We start from the raw sequence: 21,271 nt of genomic DNA, 5'->3' as shown, positions 1-21,271 counted from the left end.
GTGTGAGAGTCTGACTATGTGTGTGAATCTACATGCATGAGCGTGTGTGTGTGTGAGTCTGTGAGAGAGAGAGTGTGTGATTGCGCACATTTTTCACAATGAGGCAGTGAGCTGGGAAGGGAGTTTGGGCACTCTGTATCATCCGGATCTGGGAGATCAAGAGATGATCTCAATGCAATTTCGAAAACCCTGAGAAGAATGGACAGGTTGGGGTTTGGTGATGGGGGTCAATGCAGCAAGATTCTTAAGCATTGCTGAAGAAGGGTCTAGGCCCGAAACATCAGTCTTCCTGCTCGTCTGATGCTGGTTGGCTGCTGTGTTCATCCAGCTCGACACTTTGTTATCTCAGATTCTCCAGCATCTGCAGTTCCTCCTATCTATCCCTATTCCCTAATCCCATTTTCCCAGCAGTTGGCCCATAGCCTTTGAATCACAAGTGCACATCTAAATCCTTCTTCAATGTGATGAGGGTTTATGCCTCTCCCACCCTCACAGGCAGTGAGTACCAGATTCCCCAGCACTCTCTGGGTAAAAACCTTTTACCTCACATCCCCTTTAAACCTCCAAACTCTTCCTTTCAATGAAACACGCCCTCTCTCTCGCTCTCTGTGACACACACACACACACGTAGACATTCACTGAGCCATGCCCTCCCCTTTAGCTGAAGATACAGTCGAGACAGACAAACGGGAGGCTGGAAGGACAAGCCAGGCAGCATGTGGAGGAAAGGAGCAGTCAACATTTCTGATATTAGCCTTCTTCAGGCCGATAGCCACAGGAAACAAGGGGAAACCTGGGAGTTCTGCTGTAAAAAGGACCGATCTGCCATGAAGTCAACAATTAAACTGCCCAAATACAGCAAACAGAGGGCTAAAGTAACAGCCACGTGCAATAAATTGCAAGAGAGTCGGAAACAGATTAGCATTTTTTCAAAAAAAGTCGATTCAAAGGGGAATGCATTTGTTTTAAATGTAAACAGAGAAGGAGAATTGATTACAGGGTGGGACAGAGGAGGGACAGAAAGAGGAAATAAATAAGGCAGATTTGTGGTAATTGCTGATTTTACAGAGGGATAGAACTACCATAGCTTGTTCCTCAGCGAGTACATATCGCCCACTGAGTGGGAATGGCATAAAATCTGCCCACTGGGGATCTCCAATCACACCATGGCACGCTGTAACTCTGTCTGATGTTGTGGTATGTTAGCAACGCCCTCAAAACCAGCTGTAAATCACAAAGGGACAGAGATTCTCAACTGCTTGAGGATTTCAGATGAAAACTATTTCTTGCAATCCAGGTTAAAATTGTTTCAGAGATAGTAGAACTGCAGATGCTGGAGAATCTAAGATAACAAGGTGTAGAGCTGGATAAACACAGCAGACCCAGCAGCATCAGAAGAGCAGGAAAGCTGACGTTCCGGGCCGAGATCCTTCTTCAGAAGAAGGATTTAGACGAAACATCGGGTCGAGGCCCGAAAGGTTAGCCTTCAATGTGAGATAAATGTTGGGAAATTTTTCTAAAGAAAACCATACAAGACAGAGCTGGGATACGGTGAGCAGTTTTGTGGCCTCGTATCTAAGGAAGGAGAGTCTAGCATTGGAGGCAGGTTCAAAGAAGGTTCACTCGGCTGATCCCGAGTATGGAGGGAGTGTCTGATGAGGGAGAGATTGAGTCTGTTGGGCCTATCCTCATTGGAGTTTATAGGAATGAGAGGAGGCCTCATTGAAGATCCTTTGAGGAATTTGACCGGGAGCCATTGCCCCTCGTGTGGGAGAATTTGGGTCCAGAGGGGCATCATGTCATAGGCGTTCGTCCATTGAAGATGGAGATGAGGAATTTCTTCTTCTGACGGGAGTGAATCTGTGAAGTTCTTTACCACAGAGGGCTGTCATTGCCGGGTCATTCAGTATATTCAAGTTTGAGAGAGATTTTCAATCAGGAAGGAGAAGCAAAGGTTATGGGGCAAGGGGTGGATGGGCAGCAAAGTAGAGTTAAGAATGAGCAGTTCAGCCACAGTCATGGTTGAAAGGTGGAGCAGCCAGATGGGCTGAATGGCCTACTTCTGATCCTCTGGTCATATGTACACCATTCCCAAGCAATGTCGTCTCATTGTCCTGTGTATCCTTTCTGACAGTGATGCAATGTTATTTTGAAATGTGTTAGCCATATCTTTCCTCTATGCTTGAACAACAGAGGACACCATTTCACCAGGAGTGGGGGCACTGGTGTCTGAAGCAAGGAACACAGCTTGTAAGGTTGCAAAAGCAACACAGTGCAGGGTTCTGGAGATCTGAAACCAACATAGAGAGCACTGGGGCAACTCAACCGGTCTGACAGCATCTGTCAGGGAGGGGAGGGCGTGGGGCAGAGAGAGAGAGAGATTGAGATAGGATTTTGAGTTTGTCGACTCTGCATCCGTTCTCGTGCCTTTCTGACAAGTGTTTCTATCAGATAAGGACCAACAGATGAGGTTTCGTTCCTTTTCTTGTGTGTTCCGGTTGCAGGCAGTCCATTCGACTTGTCTCTGGGTGGTAAGTATCATTTTCTGTTCTCTCTAGCACAAGTTCATCCACAGAAGCCACTGGAGCTCCCCCCCCCTCCCCCCCGACCCCGTGCCAGAAGGTTTAGAGCTGCAGACTGATCTGCAGAAGCTGGACCCTAATCTCTCCCTTTAGATTGTCTCCCAGGGGTGGGGAGTCGGTCTCTCGAGATCATGTACGATTTGGAAAGGCTGTGCACAAGTCGGTCGTGTTTATCCAGCTTATTGATGGGAGCGAAAGGGAAGGGATAACTGGAGGCAATTCATTCTCTTTGGTGGATCCATTGGCAAGATTGATCATGAGAAATCCTTAAATGACCAAAACAGAAATGCATTAAATGCAGTGGACAGGATATTATTAAACTGGAAAGATTGACAAGGATGTTACTGGGAATGGAGGGTTTCAGTTGTAGGGAGGGGCTAATTAGGCTGGGACTTTTTTCCCCCGAGAGTGGAGGTAACTGGGTGATCTTACAGAGGCCAACAAAATCATGAAAGCCAGAGATAAGGTGAATAGCCAAGGTCGTTTCCCCAGGGCGGGGGAGTCCAAAACTAAACGGCGTAGGTTTAAGGTGAGAGATCTAAAAGGGACCTAATGGACAACTGTTTCACACAGAGAGTGGTGTGTGTATGGGATGAGTTGGGAGAGGATGTTGTAGATGTAGATACGATTACACATTTAATAGGCATTTAAACAGGGACATGCATAGGAAAGGTTTAGAGGGACATGGGTCAAATGCAGGCAAATGGGAGTAGGATAGATTAGAAAACCTGGCTGGCATGGACAGGTTGGGCTGAAGGATCTGTTTCTGCTGTATAACTGTTTAATGTGTTCCTTTTACTTGCTGCAGTTAAAGGGAGAAAATTGTGAGGTGGGGAGAAACTAGTTTGTAATGCTCTCAGGGAGATGGATGGTCACAGATTACAAATTACACCACTGGGAGATGGACCGAGTGGCGTCATTCTCTGCTCCTATTTATTTTCTTTTTCAGGAATGTCAGAGGTGAAATTGATTGAATTCCCAAAGTGTTTCCCCTCCCAGACAGAAAGAGGTTGACTTTACATGTGGACCCGTGCGATGCATGTGAAGGTGTTTTCCATGTTTACTTTCTGTCAGTGGGTGTTACATATGTATATATAAATGAAACATTGTGTGCATTTATCTCCCAGATTATTCACATACGACTGAGATGCCAGGACCGGGCTGTTAGGAGGTGCTAAAATAATTCAAACTGATTCGCGCGCTTGAGCCTGCAATTAAAATTTCTGGAAGTGAGGGTCGGGTGAGGGAGAGAAAGTCAGATGAGTGCAGGATGAAGGGAGAGAAAAGGATGATGACAGGAGAGAGACAGAGAGAGAGAGAGAGAGAGAGAGAGAGACAGGGAGAGACAGATATAGAGAGATGATTACAGGACTGAGAGATGGAGTCACATTCAATGTTTTGGGCCCAATCACTTGCTGTGGCAGAGAATCCCACATGCTCCCCACTTTCTGGGTGAAGACATTTTTCCTCAACTCAGTCCTACGCTTCCCATTTAGACCGTCACCCCCTGGTTCTGGACTGCCCCATCGTGACTGGGAACATCCTTTATTGTTAGTCGGTATAGTCTGGATGGATCAAAAAGACTCTCCAGTGCTGTGAGACTCTGTTGTATTAAAGTTACATTCCTGATCACATGCCACCATCCAGATTTCATTTTTGCATCCATCAGTCAGACCATTGATAATAGGATTTGGGACGTCATGTTGCCATTGTACAGGACATTGGTCTGGCCACTTTTAGATTACTGTGTATAATTCTGGTACCTTAGGAAAAGGAAAGATATTATTAAATTGGACAGGGAACAAAATGGATTTGCAGGTCAATGAGACTAGTTTATTATGGGAAGCCCAGTTGACATGGACAAGTTATGCCAAAGGGCCTGTTTCTGTACTCTGTGACTCTATTACTTTTTTGTGAGATGTCACAAGCTTTCGAAATGAACAAATTGACCAGGCATCTCAATTCTATGAAGCTTCATTCCCAGGACCCTCCCTTATCACCACTCTGTTTCTTTCTCCCACTTTCTCCTCTATTCTCTGTCGCAAAGTATTACCCAGCTCCATCCTGATATTCTGGGCTCAGCTTTCCAGTTGGACGTTAGTCCCTGCTGCCTGCCACTGGCTACGGGACTTCTAAAGCAAATGTACAAACTTGGGGCAAAAAGCATGATGTACCTCTTTGGCAAACAAAAAGCCTGCCCCAAAACCTGTGGCTACAGGAATTCAACCAGTAGATTTCTCTCCATAAGCAAATGACACATGATCGGGGGAGTTGGGGGTGGGGGGCATTTTCCAGAGTTTATAATCGAAACTGAGAGCATTCACAGGTGTAAGGCAAATTCTGTTTAAAAAAAAGGAAGAACTGCTTCGTATTTGGATGGCCATGGTACGTCGCAACAGTTAGGCTGAAAACGTTCCATTAAATGATGACATACAAAGCGTTATCGAGGTTGAAATCTCTTTTCCACAAACACAGCAGTGGCTGGATCAGTGGTTAGTTTCCAATCTGACAGATTTTTGTTTGGCTGAGGTAATAAGGGGATGGGGGCTAAAGGCAAGTTAATGGTGTGAAGGAACAGACTGAAAGGTGGAACAGGCTCAATGGGTGACATAGTGGCTCAGTGGTTAGCGCAGCTGCTGCACAGTGTGAGGGATCCAGCTTTGATTTTAGCCTCAGGTGACTGTCCGTGTGAAGTTTGCACATTTTTCCTGTGTTGGTGTGGGTTTCCTCCAGGTGCTCCTGTTTCCTGGTATGCTCCAATGGATGTGCAGGTTAGACATGCCCCTTCTCCCCAACCTTCGAGAAAAGCCATTCCTCCTCATGTCCATTTTCAATCTGCCCCAACCCCTTATCTTCACTTGATGACATCTCATTCTAGATTTTCCCACATGAGGAAACATCCTCTCTTCGTCTCCTTTTTCAATCCCCCAACTTCAGCATTTTGGATCCCTCAGTTAGATCTCCTCTGATTCTTCTGAAGTCCAGAGAGTATCGGCCAAAACTGCTCAGTCTGTCTTCCCAAGATAAATCTTTGGAATTATTCAGTCTGTTATGGACAAGACTAGACCAGGGCAGACGCCCTCAAAATATTTTCAGAAGGTAGTCTCTACCCTAACTTTATTTTTAAAAGCGAACGTGAAGTGCTTGTTTCAGATGCAATGCAATTGGGCAAACAACTTAATGTTAAACAAAACAATGGATTTAAACACGACAGTTAAAATGCAACAAAAGAAGGAAGAATTAAGAATAACTTAACTCTGTTGGAAATGTAACAGAGCAGTAGATACAGTAACTATTGCTAATTAACTGATTCAAAATAGTAACATCCCATAAACACACTCCTTGACAAACATGTAAAATTGAGACACAGATTCTCACGTGCAGAACTCCAATCCAAGAGGATAAAGAGTCAACAGAAAATACAGAGACAGCAGGAGCCGGGAGACATCCACTGAAGCTTCAAAGGCATTTGAGACCCCAACAGCTTCAGGTGCACGTGAAATGAAACAAAACCGAGAAATCCTGATCTGAGAGCTGGCCACACTCATTCAGCCTGGACAAAATAAAACTCAAGCTGTTTAGTCAAGCAGTCTTCACCAGCGAGCTCGACACCTCTCATTCAATCTCTCTCTCAAAAGAAACCAGGACAAAATAATCTCTTAAAGCTACAGTATCATTACAAAGCTCTTTATCTCCAATGATGTTGGGGTGGGGAGAGGGGCAAGGCTATTTGTTTTGTAATTACAACCACTTTCCAGATCAGCGACTTTTCCTGTCTCAGAAGTGGATGTGGTTGGGGGGAGGGGGGGCTTTCCTCGATGGCTGCTTTGCATTAGATTGGTAACAGCGTGGGTTCAATTCATACACCGGATGGGGTTACCGTGAAGGACTCTCCTTTTGAATCCCTCCATCACCTGAGGCGCAGTGACCCTCAGGTTACATCACCATCCAATCCGCTCTCTCCAACGGGAGAGCAGCTCTAATGATCTGGTAAGACTGTGGTGAATTGACCATGATCTGTAATTGATGCATCAATTGCTTTTTAAACAGTAAATATCGACAGAAAGCTGTACTTTGTACAAACCGTTATAGCGATCATGTATCTCTCTGAAGTTGACAGCTCACCCCCATAAAACCTACCCCCAATGTCAACCTCCCACCCCACCCCGCCACCAGAAGATTAGGTCATTAAGTCGATGCTTTGGGAAGTTGGAAATCTTTGACGAGATTCACTTGGCAGGACTGCACCTGGAAAATGAACAGATTCTGTTTGAAGCTTTTCATCTTGCATCAATCAGGAGAAGACAGCAAGAATGGCAAATTTCAAAATCTTAGCCGGATTATGGAGAGGGAGAGAAAGAGGAACAAACTTAATGTTGCAGGTGAGAAACACAAAGTTCTGGTGAAACTCAGCAGGTCTGGCAGCATCTGTGGAGAGAGAGAAACAAAGTTAATGTTTCAAGTCCAGTGACCTGTAATCAGGGTTGACCCTTTGAAATGAAAGAGCAAGCCATTCAGTCGTATTCATCGCGACAAGTTCTGAATAATGAAATGAAATGGGATGGATCACCCAGCATCGACCTAGGCACCGGAAAAGACAACAGACCTGAAACAGCCCTGTCAGCCCTGCCACGTCCTGCTTCCTAACATGTGGGGGCTCGTGTCAAAATCCGGAGAGTCAGCATTATACTCAGAATCATACCTTACAGACAATGTCCCAGACACCACCATCACCATCCCTGGAGATGTCATGTCCCACCAGCAGGACAGACCCTGCAGAGGTGGTGGCACAGTGGTATACAGTCAGGATGGAGTTGCCCCGGGAGTCAACATTTATTTCGGACAACAGGAGGACATAGTACGCCCTAACACACTGACCACATTCCCTACATCAAGAACATATCAGAACAGACAAGAAGTCTCCTAAGACCACTAGGAATCAGGGGAGCACACAAGCCCACAGCCACTTTATGATAAACACTCAAAAGGATGAAAGACCGCATTCTCACAACATGCAAAACCAATGTGGTCGACAAAATACCAAGCAACAACTGCTGAAACCATTATCTTAGACAGACAGGAAGGAAACTAGCCATCAGGACACATGAACATCTGCTAGCAGCAAAATGGCACAATAAACTCTTCTTAATATTGGTACACTGACAGTGAAGGCCATCAGTTTAATTGGGACACGGTAACCATAGTAGTCCAAGCCAAACATAGACACACACGGGAATTCCAAGCAGCAGTCATTGAATTGAATTGGAAGAGGGAAATGTACACTGAGAGCTAACTGCTATATTGTTCATTTTGTTTCAAGGAGACACCGAAAGTTTGGGCACTGGAACATCAATCTGTTTGTTACCGCATTACAACTGCTTCATGTCTGAGTGCGGTCCCTTCTGGCCTGGGTCTCTGGGGCAAGGAGATATTCGCTCTGGGTCCAGCATTGTTCATACGAGGAGCATTGTCATTTCCTGTTTCTGTGGTGACCGGAAGTTTGGTGGAGGGACAGGTAATGGTGAGGAAGCAGAGAGGCTGCCGAAGGAATTGAACAGGCTCGGAGAGAGGGCAAAGATATAGCATATGGAATACAATGGGGAAAAGTGTGAGGCTATGCACTTTGGTGGGAATAGAGGCATCGACCATTTTTCAAAGGGGGAAGTCTTCGGAAATCTAAAGCCTTACTTCAGGATTCTCTTCAGGTTAACATGCAAGTTCATTCGGCAGTTCATTTCAAGAGGGCTAGAATACAAGAACAGATGTACTGCTGAAGCTGTATAAGGCTCTGGTCAGATCGTATTTGGAATATTGTGAGCAGCTTTGGGCCCTGTATTTCAGGAAGGATGTGCTGGCCTTGGATGGGGGTCCACAGGAGATTTACAAGATCCCAGGAATGAAGGGCTTGTCTAATGAGGAGTGGGGAGGACTGTGTGTCTGTGCTCAGTGGAGCTTAGAAGGATGAGGGAGAATCCGATTCAAACTTACAGAATACTGAGAGGCCTGGATAGAGACCATGACATGATGGGCACAGCCTTAGCATGAAGGGATGATCTTTTCGAACTGAGATGAGCAGGAACTTCTTCAGCCAGAGGGTGGCGAATCTGCGGAACTCATTGAATGTCTTTAAGACAGTGATAGATAGGTTCTTAATTGGTAAAGAGATCAAGGCCGAGGGGGAGAAGGCAGGAGAATGGGGTTCTCGGCCACAATCATATGGCAGAGCGGACTCGATGGGCCAAACAGCCTAATTTTGCTGTTATCATATGGATCTTACATTGACTCTTACTGAGTGACCTGTAATGGATTACACACTTTAGCACCTCAGAATAAGAGCTTTCTGTTGCTACTGTCTGTACCACCCACACTAAAATGCGCTCAGGCAACTGATTGACCAATACAACTTCAGGGCTAGGAGCAGGAGGAGACCATTCAGCCTCTTGGGTGCCTGTGGCCCCATTTGATACGGCACAGCTGATCCTATCTTGGCCTCAGATCCAGTTTCCTGCCCCTACTCCCATTCCCCATCATAGATTACAAATCTGTCTGTCTCCTCCTCCAACTTATTCAGTGTCCCAACATTCCCCACACACTCGGGAACAGCAGTACACACAGCACAGCAAATTCCCCAGATTCACATCCCTCTCTCCCTTGGAGAGAAGCCATTCCTCTTTATCTCTGTTTTCAATCTGTACCACCACCTTCTCCTGAAATGTTGAACTCTTGTGCTAGATAGTCCCACATGAGCAATCATTCTCTTTCCTTCTCCTTTCCATCTTATATCCCTCAGTTAGATCTTCTCTTATGCTTCTAAACTCCAGAGATTATTGGCCGAAACTGCTCAATCTCTCCTCATAAGACAACCCCCTTCCCTCAGAAACTGACATGGACAAAATCGCGTTACATCTAAGTAGTATACTGGATGTAGAACACACATCCCAAAGTGAGCTAGTCACAGTGTCGGAGAGGTCTCCAGCGCCAGTAAAAGGCCCATCGAGCCTGTGCCAGTTAAAAACACCACCTCACCATTCTCTAATTCCATTTCCCCAGCACTCAGCCCATTGCCTTGGCATCCCAGGTGCACATCAAAATCCATCTTCAATGTGATGAGGGTTTCTCCCTCTCCCACCTTCGCAGGTAGCGATTTCCAGGTTCCCCACCAGCCTCTGGGTGAAAACGTTGTACCTCATTGGTCCCTCCATCAAGGAGGAAACGTTTCTTCCTGCTCACCCAATCTATGGTCCCTCATCATTTGATACATCCCAATCGTGTCCAGCATCTCAATCTCCTCTGCTCTGACGATAAGAACCCCAGTCTGTCCAATCTCTCTCCATCACTGGCACTCTCCAGTGTCGAAAGCAACATCCTGGTGAAGCTGCCTCTACACCCTCTCCCCGTGCATTTAGATACATTCTGTCAATAAAGTGTCTTTTCTTTTATTTACAGCTCACTGTGATGTTGCATCAGGCGGGAAACATGTAAGTTATTTTGTAGTGAAAAAGCTGGCAGTTAATTTTTAATCAGCAAAGTTATGTTTTTAGCAGGTGGTTCATGTAGAGTCACCGTTGTCTCCTTGCAGAGAGAGAGAGACAGGGAGAGGGAGAGAGAGAGGGACAGAGAAAGAGGGACAGAGAGAGGGACAGAGAAAGAGGGACAGAGAAAGAGGGACAGAGAAAGAGGGACAGAGAAAGAGGGACAGAGAGAGAGGGACAGAGAGAGAGGGACAGAGAGAGAGGGACAGAGAGAGAGGGACAGAGAGAGAGGGACAGAGAGAGAGGGACAGAGAGAGAGGGACAGAGAGAGGGACAGAGAAAGAGGGACAGAGAAAGAGGGACAGAGAAAGAGGGACAGAGAGAGAGGGACAGAGAGAGAGGGACAGAGAGAGGGACAGAGAAAGAGGGACAGAGAGAGGGACAGAGAGAGGGACAGAGAAAGAGGGACAGAGAGAGAGGGACAGAGAGAGAGGGACAGAGAGAGAGGGACAGAGAGAGAGGGACAGAGAGAGGGACAGAGAAAGAGGGACAGAGAAAGAGGGACAGAGAGAGAGGGACAGAGAAAGAGGGACAGAGAAAGAGGGACAGAGAAAGAGGGACAGAGAGAGGGACAGAGAGAGGGACAGAGAGAGGGACAGAGAGAGGGACGGAGAGAGGGACACAACAGCAACAAGTGTTTTACTGTTTAACCTGAGGGTCACCACATCTAAGGCAAAGGGCGACGATCATTCCCAGCAAACTCAACCAGTGCAGAAACTGAACCACACGCTTTCAGCACGACCAGACAGTCAACTGAGCTAAGCAAGCCCGACACGGCAAAAACACTGGGCAGCACGGTGGCTCAGTGGTTAGCACTGCTGCCTCATATTGTGTGTGTGGTTTCCACCGGGTGCTCCAGTCTTCTCCCATTGTCTAAAGGTGTGCAGGTTCGGTGGATTGGTCATGCTAAATTGCTCAGAGTGTCCAGGGGTGGGTAGATTAGGGAGATTAACCATGGGAAGTGAACGGGTTCGAGGAGTGGGTCTGTGTGGGATGCTGTTCAGAGGGTTGCTATGCACTCAATGGGCTGAATGGCCTACTTCTCCAATGGAGGGATTCCACTGCTGTCGATGTTTGGCTCAATGGTGTGGGGCAAATTATACTGACCTGAACACCGCACTTTGATATGATTCATTTGCAATTTCTGAAATAATGGGGAGGCAATATCCTATTCTGTCAGATGGCTGGGATATACTGTGAGGACTTGAATTTAAATCTTGCTGTGGCATGCGGTGGATTTTGACTTCTACTTTGAACAAAACAGATCTGGAGTTAAGACTCTAATGATGACCATGGTAAGAAGCAAAGAACAATCTGGTTCACTAGTGAAGACTGACATGAGAAGTTATTTCTTCTCTCAGAGAGATAAGAGACTTTGGAACTCCATGCTACAGGGAGCTGTGTGTATTTGTGGCAGCAGGGGGAAGGCAGATTTAAGGCTGAGATTGACAGATTCTTGATCAATTGGGGAATCAAAGGGAAGGGCAGGAAAGTGGACATGAGGAATGTTGGATCAGCCACAGTCCTATTGAATAGTGGAGCAGGATCGAGGGGCCGAATGGCCTACTCCCATTTTTGTCTCTGATGGTTCTTATGGGAGCAAAATCTGCCATTCTCACCTGATCTGCTCTGCACGTGACTCCGAACCCTTTGCAAACTCCTCATTGCCTTCAGGCCGAGCACGTTGATCCATTGAAGGATATTTTGAGATTGGCATCCACTTGCCACATCCTGTTCAGAGTACAGAGAAATAACATTCGTCATAATCCGTTTCAACTTTGTTCCAACTGTGTGCTTTTCTAAGAGGAACTGGTCTGTGTAACAACCCCAGATGTTCACAGCTCATGCCATACACTCTCAGTGTCTTCCAGATAAAGTTTGTTATTCTCACCATCCACTCCCTCCATATCCCCACGTTCACCACCCACCCCCTCCGAATGTCCAGTTTGTAGACTCAACACTGAGATGATTGAAACAGTTTAATGTAGATCAGAGTGACATGATCTGCTTTGGGTGCAAAACCAGGAAACCGGGTTTTTATCCGCCGGATTGGGATGTCGGGGTGCTCCAAGACCTGGATGTACCTCATACACCAGTCACTGACAGTGAGCATTACAGGAGCAGCAGATGGTGAAGAAGGGAAATGGGATGTTGGCCTTCATAGTGAGAAGGTTCCAGTCCAGGAGCAAGGCTGTCTTGCTGCAATTGTACAGGGAGAGACCACTTCTGCTGTATTGCGTCTGCAGTCTGGGGTCTCCGTCTCTGTGGAAGGATGTACTGGCTATGGAGGGAGTGCAGCTGAAGTTTCCCAAACTGAATCCTGGGATGGCAGGTCTGATGGACAAGCAAAGACTAGATTGGTGAGGATTATATTCACTGGAGTTTAGAAGATTGAGGGTCGATCTCATAGAAACCTGTGAAACTTCAATGGGACTTAATAGGGGTAAACACAGATGTTGCTGATGGCTGGAGTGGGGGCTGAGGGCACGTGAGTCCACACTCAGGGGGTCACAGTCTAAAGGAGATGGGGAAGGGCTGAGGGTGGGGAGAAATGTCTTCACCTAGAGGGTGGGGAGCCAATGGGATTCTCTGTCACAGAATGTAGTCGGGACCAGAGCAGTGAATGTTGTTCAATTAGTTGCATGGAGTTCTTAGGGGCAAAATGTCTTGTACAGCCACATCATAACATCCCAACTCCTACATTCAGTGTTGGAACTGATGAAGGCAACTGTTCCAAACTTGCCGTCCGCTTTACGGAACTTTATGGAACTATGGAACTTTATGGAACTATGTGCCTGCACCCCTCAATACCTCTGTTTGACAACACTCCGCAGGGCCCTACCATTAACCTGCCCTGGTTTGCCTCAGCAAAGATGCAACATCTCTATATTTGTCTAAATTAAACTCTACCTGCCAGTCCTCGGCCCATTGGCCCAGTTGATCAAGTTCCCGTTGTACTCTGAGATAACCACCTTCACTGTCCATGAGGCCACCGATTTTGCTCCTGCTCCTCATTTACTATGTTTCTGTATTGTCCTATTTTCAGGCTGAGCAAGCAGACCAGCAACCATCCTGCATCACATACACCACCCTGAGGCACACAGATATGCGAGGGGATGAGGAACCAGGTCAAGGTGAAGAGGGAAATGTTTCTGTCAATCTTCCACGGACATTGTGAGACAGCACAGAAGAATCCCTTCAATGCCTCACAAATTGATGGATAGTAATTGTTCCTTCCAGAAAATAAGGGGGAGAAGGAAGAGAGGACAGAGGAGCGTCAAGTTTCTGCAGCTGAGAAATGGCTAAGCTTTGTTCCCATTCACTCAGCCAGACATCAACTCCAAACATGAATTTGCCTTGAGAAGCCATCGGAATAACTGTCTCTCACATAACTCTGAGTGGGCCAATTTCTTCTGCTGTAACATGATCTGATCCATGATCGCAGGGGTTTGACATTTTGTGCTGTCCATTCCTAACTTGAATATCGATTTAATCTCCTGGTTAGTGGGTCAGGACAGATGACATAAAGAACTGAATCTGCTCTGCATTTATTTTATAATTGTGGTGAGCTGGAAATAATTCTAGGCAGGATTGTTCTCCAGCCCCATCTACGTTACCCTCTAAACTTCATCATTTTCAAATATATATCCAGCTCTCTTTTCATACCTCACATGGAATCCACCTTCACCACTCTCCCAGGCAGCGCATTCTAAATCCTAACAATGCTCCGAGTAAAGATGTTTCTCCTCATCTCACTCCTAGCTGTCTTGGTGACAATCTTGAAACTGTGACCCCTGGTTACTGACATAGTGTAAATAGAGTATTGAACTTCACTCTGTCAAAATTCTTCACAATTGTGAACACCTCCATAAGGTTTCCTTTTATTCTTCTCTGCTCCAAGGGGAATAAGCCTGATTTCATTAATCTTTCCTTGTCAGTAAAATCCTGCTATCATTCTAGTAATCTTCTTTGAACCCTCCCCAGAGGCTTCTTCCTTCAATAAGGTGTCCAGAACTGAACACAAATCTAGTCTGAGCAATGTGGTCTTAGCAATGATTTGTAGAGGCGTAGCATTACATCCTTCCTTTGAGACTCAATGCCTCTATTTTTAAACTCAAAGATCCTTTGAACCTGCTTCACAACTGTTTCAACTTGCCTGGCCACCTTTAGAGAATAATGCACATGAACCCCAAGATCTCTCTGCTCCAATACTCCCCTCAAAGCTGTACCCTTAAGCTTGTATTGTTTCTCTGTGTCTTTATTCGCAAAATGCACGAGCTCATATTTTTCTGCATTGAAATTTATCTGCCAGGTCTCTGCCCATTTGGCCAACTTGTCAATGTCCCTGTGAAGTCATTCAGTATCATCCGCACAATTCACTCTTCTCCCTGGCTTAGTATCACCTGCGCATTCAGAGATTTTATCCTCAATACCCAACTCCAAATCATTTCTATAATCAATATATTTATCTACATATACTTGTCAGTTTCTCATATGTAAATGTATGACTATATTTACCAGCCTGTATCTGTTAGTTTTTGCTCTGAGAATTGAGAGTGACAACATTAATCTGTATCTGTCAGTTTCTGTTGTGTGAATATGAGTTCCCAGTCTATGCCTCTCCGTTTCTGCCTTGTCAGTGTGTAAATGTACTTATCGAAGTACACCTGTCAGTTCCTGCTTGGTGAATGTGTGAGTGCTGTTCCCAACATGTACCTGTGAGATTCTGCTCTGTAAATAGGAGAGTCTAGTTAACAGACTATACTTGTCAGTTTATGCGCTGTGAAACTGGGAGTGTAGTTATCATTGTGTATGTCCGTTTTAGCTTTGAGAATGAGGGTGAAGTTATTCATCTCTCCCTGACAGTTCCTGCAATGCGAATGCATGACTGACATTAGCAGAAACCAAGAGAGACTGATAACTACAGTCACACCTTTACATTGTAGTCAATGTGTTGTCATCATTTGTGTGTTTCTGCAATATGAACAAGTGGGTGTAGTTATCAATCTGTACGTGTCAGTTTCTCCTCATGTATCAAAATGGCTAAGTCTCTGAAGGCCAGTATTATTCTCTGTGACTGTACAAATCACTCTGTGATAGTTATTGTTAGGGTGTTGAGGCTGGCTCTTAATCTCTTCTGCATTGTGTGATTTATGAGTTGAGTGTCAATCCGTGTGGTAGGTGAGGGGGGTGAGGAAGTTCAGGACATGGGGTGACAACAGGAGGGGAACTGCTTTATTCTGAGAACCATTCTGACAAATGGTCACATATTTCCTATTTGGTCAGACAGCCTGAGATCTGTGGTACCACTGATTAAACTGTTTGTTTCTCACCAAAATCAGAATCACAGATATGGTACAGCATAGGAGCAGACCATTCAGCCCACTGTCTCTGTACTGGGAATTTTTTATGCAGCAGTTCCGCAGTAATTGTTAGGAATGTGAACTTCATCTACTCATTGTCAGCGTCTATTTGTAAAGGCCAATATGACATAAGTTCTGTGGGTATCTGGCTTTTCATAACGATCGTGGCAGTTTTGATGTGTTTCCCACAGTCTCAGGGAGAGTACATGGATCTCATTCTCGTATGTTCAGTTGTGGTTTGTGTCGGAGTAGTAAACTCTGTCAAACTCTTTTCAATTGCACTCAACTGCATTGCATTTCAGTCTCAGTTTGTTTTTACATTGTGCATGAGGTTGAGTGTGCAGTAGAATCTATCTGTCACTACTGGGCACTGTAATAGTCCAATATCCTCAGGTGTAATCAGAGATTTTGAGAGTCAGTTCATATCTGGAAATTACTGAGAGGCCGTACTTCATTCTTTTCCTTTTAGCATCCACTGGCTGTGTGTGAGTGAGTTTTCCCTCGTGCTGCCAGTCTGTATCTCAGTTCCCGTCTCCTGTCGTGAATGGGAAACCACCGAAGATCTTCAATTGTTGGTGCCTGTGGGAATCATGTGCAAGTGAAAGGCAACACACTGCTACAGAAGGGACTCTGTGCTGTTCCTCAGATTCAAGACTGGAAACACAATGGGCCTTTGTAACTTGTATAGTGTAGAGTTGAACGGGGATTAATGATGTAAAGTATTGACTGTCAGAATAACATCCGTTTCTTTTTCAGTGTGTAGTGATATGCTTTTCTGAGTAACGCTAAAGTAGCAATCAGTGTAAACTGTGAAAGCCAATGGCAGTGAACAATTCAACTGCATTGCAGCTGCCTGACCACACAGTGTCGCTTGGACAGAAAAGACAAACAGGGAACTTATTCCCTGATGTAGACAGGACATGACCCTGCTCTGTGCTGTGATGGTGGAAGCAATTACTGGTACTCTTGTGTTGTTCTATGGGAGGGAAGTGGAAAGGAAAAGGAAGTTTATTTTCTGTCTTGCAGTGCAGCAGATTTAAAGTGTGAAACTCAATTTATTGAACAATCAACACTGTTCAACTCTGCTTTGAAACAAAATGAGTGTTTCACAAACCTACCAAGCAAACCAATTTTGTCTATTTTTATTTTGTGCACTGCTTTGAAAGGTAACCACTTGATTAAACTGATTTATTGTGAAAATTGTATTCAGATATCTTGGTATTTCTCTGCAATACATTCTCGGGAGGGCCAGGAGGAATGTCAGGCTCTTTATAGAAAATTGAGATTAATTTTGAAAGAGGTACTCGAGGTTTCTTGCTGGACTGAAAAAGACAAAGCAAATTCTAATCCTGAAAGGTGAAGAAAAGGAGAATGATGTTGCGATAAAGGTGGGGATGGCAGCTTCTCTGCTGCTATCATACATTTATGTGAATGAAATGTTGAATGAATGGGATGAGAATTCTCGGTGCAGACTCAATAATGTGAAGGACTGCAGGCCTCTCTGACAATGGCTCTGTGAATAGAAATCATTCCAGATGTGACAGTTTCTGTTGCTTGCAATGTATACGGTATTGCATGGCTATTATATGTTGGAACGTGTGTTGGAATGGTATATATATTTGATAGTGAGAGAGAGAGAGAGGGAGAGAGAGAGAGAGGAGGGTGCAAGAGAGGGAGTGAGAGTGTATATTAACAATTCTCTCGTTGTCAGTCTTTTTGTGACTATTGTGACAAATATTCAGTAAAATAATAATTCTGTCTGCCTGTTACTGCTAACTGAAATGTTTGCTTCAATATCTGTACTCCATATCTACTTCCCATGTGGTTGGTCAAACTAACAGTATCATCTATTTGTTCACTTCCCTGTAACACTGAAAGTACCCTTCCTAAATGCAGATTTCATGCTGTTCCTGTGTAGGTATTTTGGATGAGGATTCAGTCTGTCATTCCTCCAAAGTGAAATTGTTTAGAACTGGGTGGCTGGAAGTGACAGTACAGATAAAAGAGATACACTGGTATTTCCTCAATGGTGTTTGACTCTTGGTTAGAACACATCTCTCTGGAAATTGCATTCAATGTGTGAGATTGAATCTGCTATCACTGTGGCTAGGATATTCTATGCTCTGACAGTGTAACATACCTGGTGGTTGTTCTAAGATGCTGGTCACAATTGGCTTTGTACTGAGGAAACACTAAATTGTCCTGGTCCTTCAAGTATTGGCCGGGAGGAAGAAGGAATACCTCCTGTAAACTAACATCAGTTGAGATTGATCACATTGATATTGCCAATGTAACATTCAGTTAATTATTCATTAGGATTGTTTGTTTCGAGCTACTTATTTGAACAGAACCACGGTCTGATTCTACTCCTAGCCTGAGCTGCTCCTTGTCTATTTTTTTTTCTTAAAATTCGAATACCCGGTTGAGTGAGATCCAAAAGCTAACCAACACTGATACAGCTGCATGAGTGGGAGTACATACTGCAAGTGGGTATATGGATATGTGAGTTTCGTTATCCATCTATATCTGTCAGCTCCCACTTGTTGAATGCGTGAGTGTCGTTACAAATATGTACCTGTCAGTATATGCTCTGTTAATTTTTTTAAATAAATTCAAATGTAGCGAGAGACAGTGAAATGCTCTGTTTACGAGCAGTACAGGCCGATCACAGTCAGCAAGGATGTACAGAACAAAACAACTCAGAGAGGAATGCAGGTTACATTTCACAGGGTGCGCACTCGGAGAGATCAACATTGGCAAGATCATCATTATTTGAGGCTAAAGAGTCCATTCATCAATTTAATAATGAACAGGAAGAAGCTGCCCCTGAACCTGTTCGGGCTTCTGTATCTTCTGCCTGATTCAAGAGGTTGTAGGAGATTATTCATCCCTGGAACATCTATACAACAAAACCACCTACATCAGACTCCTGCTCATTGAACGCGGAGCTGTAGTCAACACTGTTATCCTGTGCAGACTGATCTCAAAACTCTGTGACCTTGGTCTCGGCTCCACCCACTGCAACTGGATCCTCAAATTTCTAACCCATAGACTGCAATCAGTGAAGACAGACAACTGCATCTCCTCTACAATAACACACAACACTGGAGGCCACCCGCCAAGGATGCAACCTCAGGCCCCTACTGTACACCCAACACTGTGGGGCCAATTTCCAAATGAACACCATCTACAAGTTTGCTGATGACACCATCATAGTGGGACACATATGGAACAACCAGGAGTCAAAACCCAGAAGGGAGATAGAGGGCTTGATGACATGGTGCAGTGAAGGCGACCTCTCTCTCAATGTTGGAAAAACTAAAGAACTGACCATTGGCTTCAGAAAGAATGGGGGAGAACCACCATCACCGCCGCCCTGCCCCGCATCCCCCTGCCCCACTCCCCCACCCCCATCCCGCCCCCACCCCACCCCCTGCCCCACCCTCGCTTCCCACAGAATCCTTGGATAAATCCCATCAGACCCAGGGGAATTATCTATCTTCACCTTCCTCAAAGTTCTTGGCACATCTTCCTTCCTAATATTGGAAGGCTGGAAGAGGTCAGACTGTTTCATACTGTTAAAAAAAATCCTTAAGAATCCTCCGATCCTTCAGCCACTTCACTTCAATCAATGACCTCTGATTTTTGAACAGTTTCTCCAAGGGAAACAGGTTCCTCCTGTCTATTCTGTCTCTTCTTTTCACAGTTTCGTTTTCTTCAATCATGACACCCCTCAGCCTCCTCTATTCCAAGCAATATAACTCCACCCTCTGCAATCTCTCCTCGGAGCTACAATCTCCAGCCCTGGCAACATTCTGGTAAATCTCCTCTGCATTCCCTCCACAGCAATTACATCCTTCCTGTAATATGGTGACCAGAACTGCACACAATACTCCAGTTGCAGCCTCACCATTTCCGTACACAGTTTCACAGTTATATCCCTACGTTTGTATTCCATACCACTGTCAATGAAGGGGAACATTGTACATGCCTTGTTTATAATTCTAAATGCCCGTACTGCTACCTTTAGGGACCTGTGCGCCTGCACACCAGATCTCTCACTTCATCTACCGTTCTCAATATACTCTCAATTATTTTCGATTCCATTTACTGTTTGAGCTTCCAAAGTGCATTATCTTGCACTTATCAGAGCTGAACTCCATCTGCCACTTTCCTGCCAACTCCACTAAACTATCTGTACCATTTTGCATCTTACAATTATCCTCTACACTACCCACTACATGGCCAAGTTTGTGTTGTCTGCAAACTTCTCAAATAAGCCCACCACATTCAAGTCCAAATCATCAACGCAGAAAACAAACGGCAGGGGTTCCAACACTGAGCCATGCTGAGCACCACTTGAAACAGCTTTCTATTCACAAAGGCAGCAATCAACCACTACATTTTGTTTCCTGTTACTGAGCCATCTTTGGACACAATTCAACATACTGCCCTGTATCCCAGAGGCTCTTACTTTTTGGACCAGTCTACCATGTGGCACTTTGTCAAATACCTTACTAAAATCCATACAGATGGCATCCGATGCACTTCCCTCACACATTCACATCACAGAAACTGACAACTATAGACTGATAACTAAACTGATATATCCACATTGTAGAAACTGACAGAGACTGACTGATAAATATGTTTACATATTCACACAGAAGTAGTTAGTCACTGCCTATTTCTGCGATACAAGTATGAGCTTATTATCAATCTGTTTATATTAGTTTCTGCCATGTGAATGTTTGAGTGCAGTTATCAGTTATCTGTCAGTTTGTGCACTGTGCATATGAGAGTGCAGTAATTAATCTCTAGCTGTAAGCATCTGCTACTTCAAAACATGAGTATAATTATCAATCCTTACCTGTTAGGTCCTGATATGTGAATGCATGAGTGCTGTGATCAATCTGTTCTTGTCCTTGTGCTCTGTGAAATGTAGTTTTAAAATTTGTCCCTGTCAGTCTGATATGTGAATGCATGAGTGTATTTACCACTCTGTACCTGCCGGTTTCAGGTCTGGGAATATATAAATATAGTTGTCAATTTTTATCTGTCAGTTAATTCTTTGTCAATATGTGAATGATGTTAGCTGGAACTAACTGATAGCAAGTGATATGTTAATATGTGAGTGCAGTTCTGGATCTGTACCAATCAGGTTCTGCTCTTTGAATATGATTTCAGTTATCAATTTATGCCTGTCAGTTTCTGCTCTGTCAATCTTGGAATATAGATATCAATACATAATTGGCAAACTCTGTTCTGTGAAAATTAATTTAGTTATTCAAACGTACTGTTCAGATGATGCCAAATGAGCCTGGGCATGATATTTTTATTCTGTCCATGTCAGTTTCTGCTATGTGCATATGTCAATGTCATTATTATTCTGCACCTGTCAGTTTCTGGTTTGTGAATGTGAGGATTTAGTTATTAATCTCTACCTGTCAGTTTCAGCTAAAAGAATGAGAGTTTCACTGCTGATTTCTGCCTGTCAGTTTCTGCTCTGTCTATGTGAGTTTAACAATCAGTCTATTCCTCTCAGACTGCTGTGTGAATATGTTTGTGTAGTTATCAATCTGTACACTTTCAGCCTCTGCTTTGTGAATATGTTTGTGTAATTCTCAGTCTATCACTTGCAGTTTCTGTTATGTCAATATATGAGTTTAGTTATCAGTGAATACCTGTCAGTTTCTTCTGTGTGAATATGTACATGTCATTGTCAATCAGTACCTACGGCAGCAGATGAGTGTAGTTATTGCTCTATGCCTGTCAGTTTCTGCTCTGTGCATCG

At 44.6% G+C, this 21,271-nt stretch overlaps 1 protein-coding gene across 1 annotated transcript in view; it reads left to right on the top strand.

The window, feature by feature from the left end:
* LOC132206971 (junctional adhesion molecule C-like) overlaps positions 1-16,033 on the top strand; it is a 37,132-nt gene extending 21,099 nt beyond the window's left edge. Inside the window, exon 3 of the mRNA XM_059642114.1 lies at positions 13,161-16,033. Within this exon, the coding sequence (XP_059498097.1) occupies positions 13,161-13,165 (5 nt within the window). The 3' untranslated portion in view covers positions 13,166-16,033. The remainder of the gene's footprint in view (positions 1-13,160) is intronic.
* Positions 16,034-21,271: the final 5,238 nt, after the last annotated feature.

The sequence above is a fragment of the Stegostoma tigrinum genome, chromosome 44 (genome assembly GCF_030684315.1).
Source record: "Stegostoma tigrinum isolate sSteTig4 chromosome 44, sSteTig4.hap1, whole genome shotgun sequence".
NCBI classification, from domain to species: domain Eukaryota; kingdom Metazoa; phylum Chordata; class Chondrichthyes; order Orectolobiformes; family Stegostomatidae; genus Stegostoma; species Stegostoma tigrinum.
Note: the sequence above shows the minus strand (reverse complement) of the source record. Positions and strands in the feature narration are given on the sequence as shown.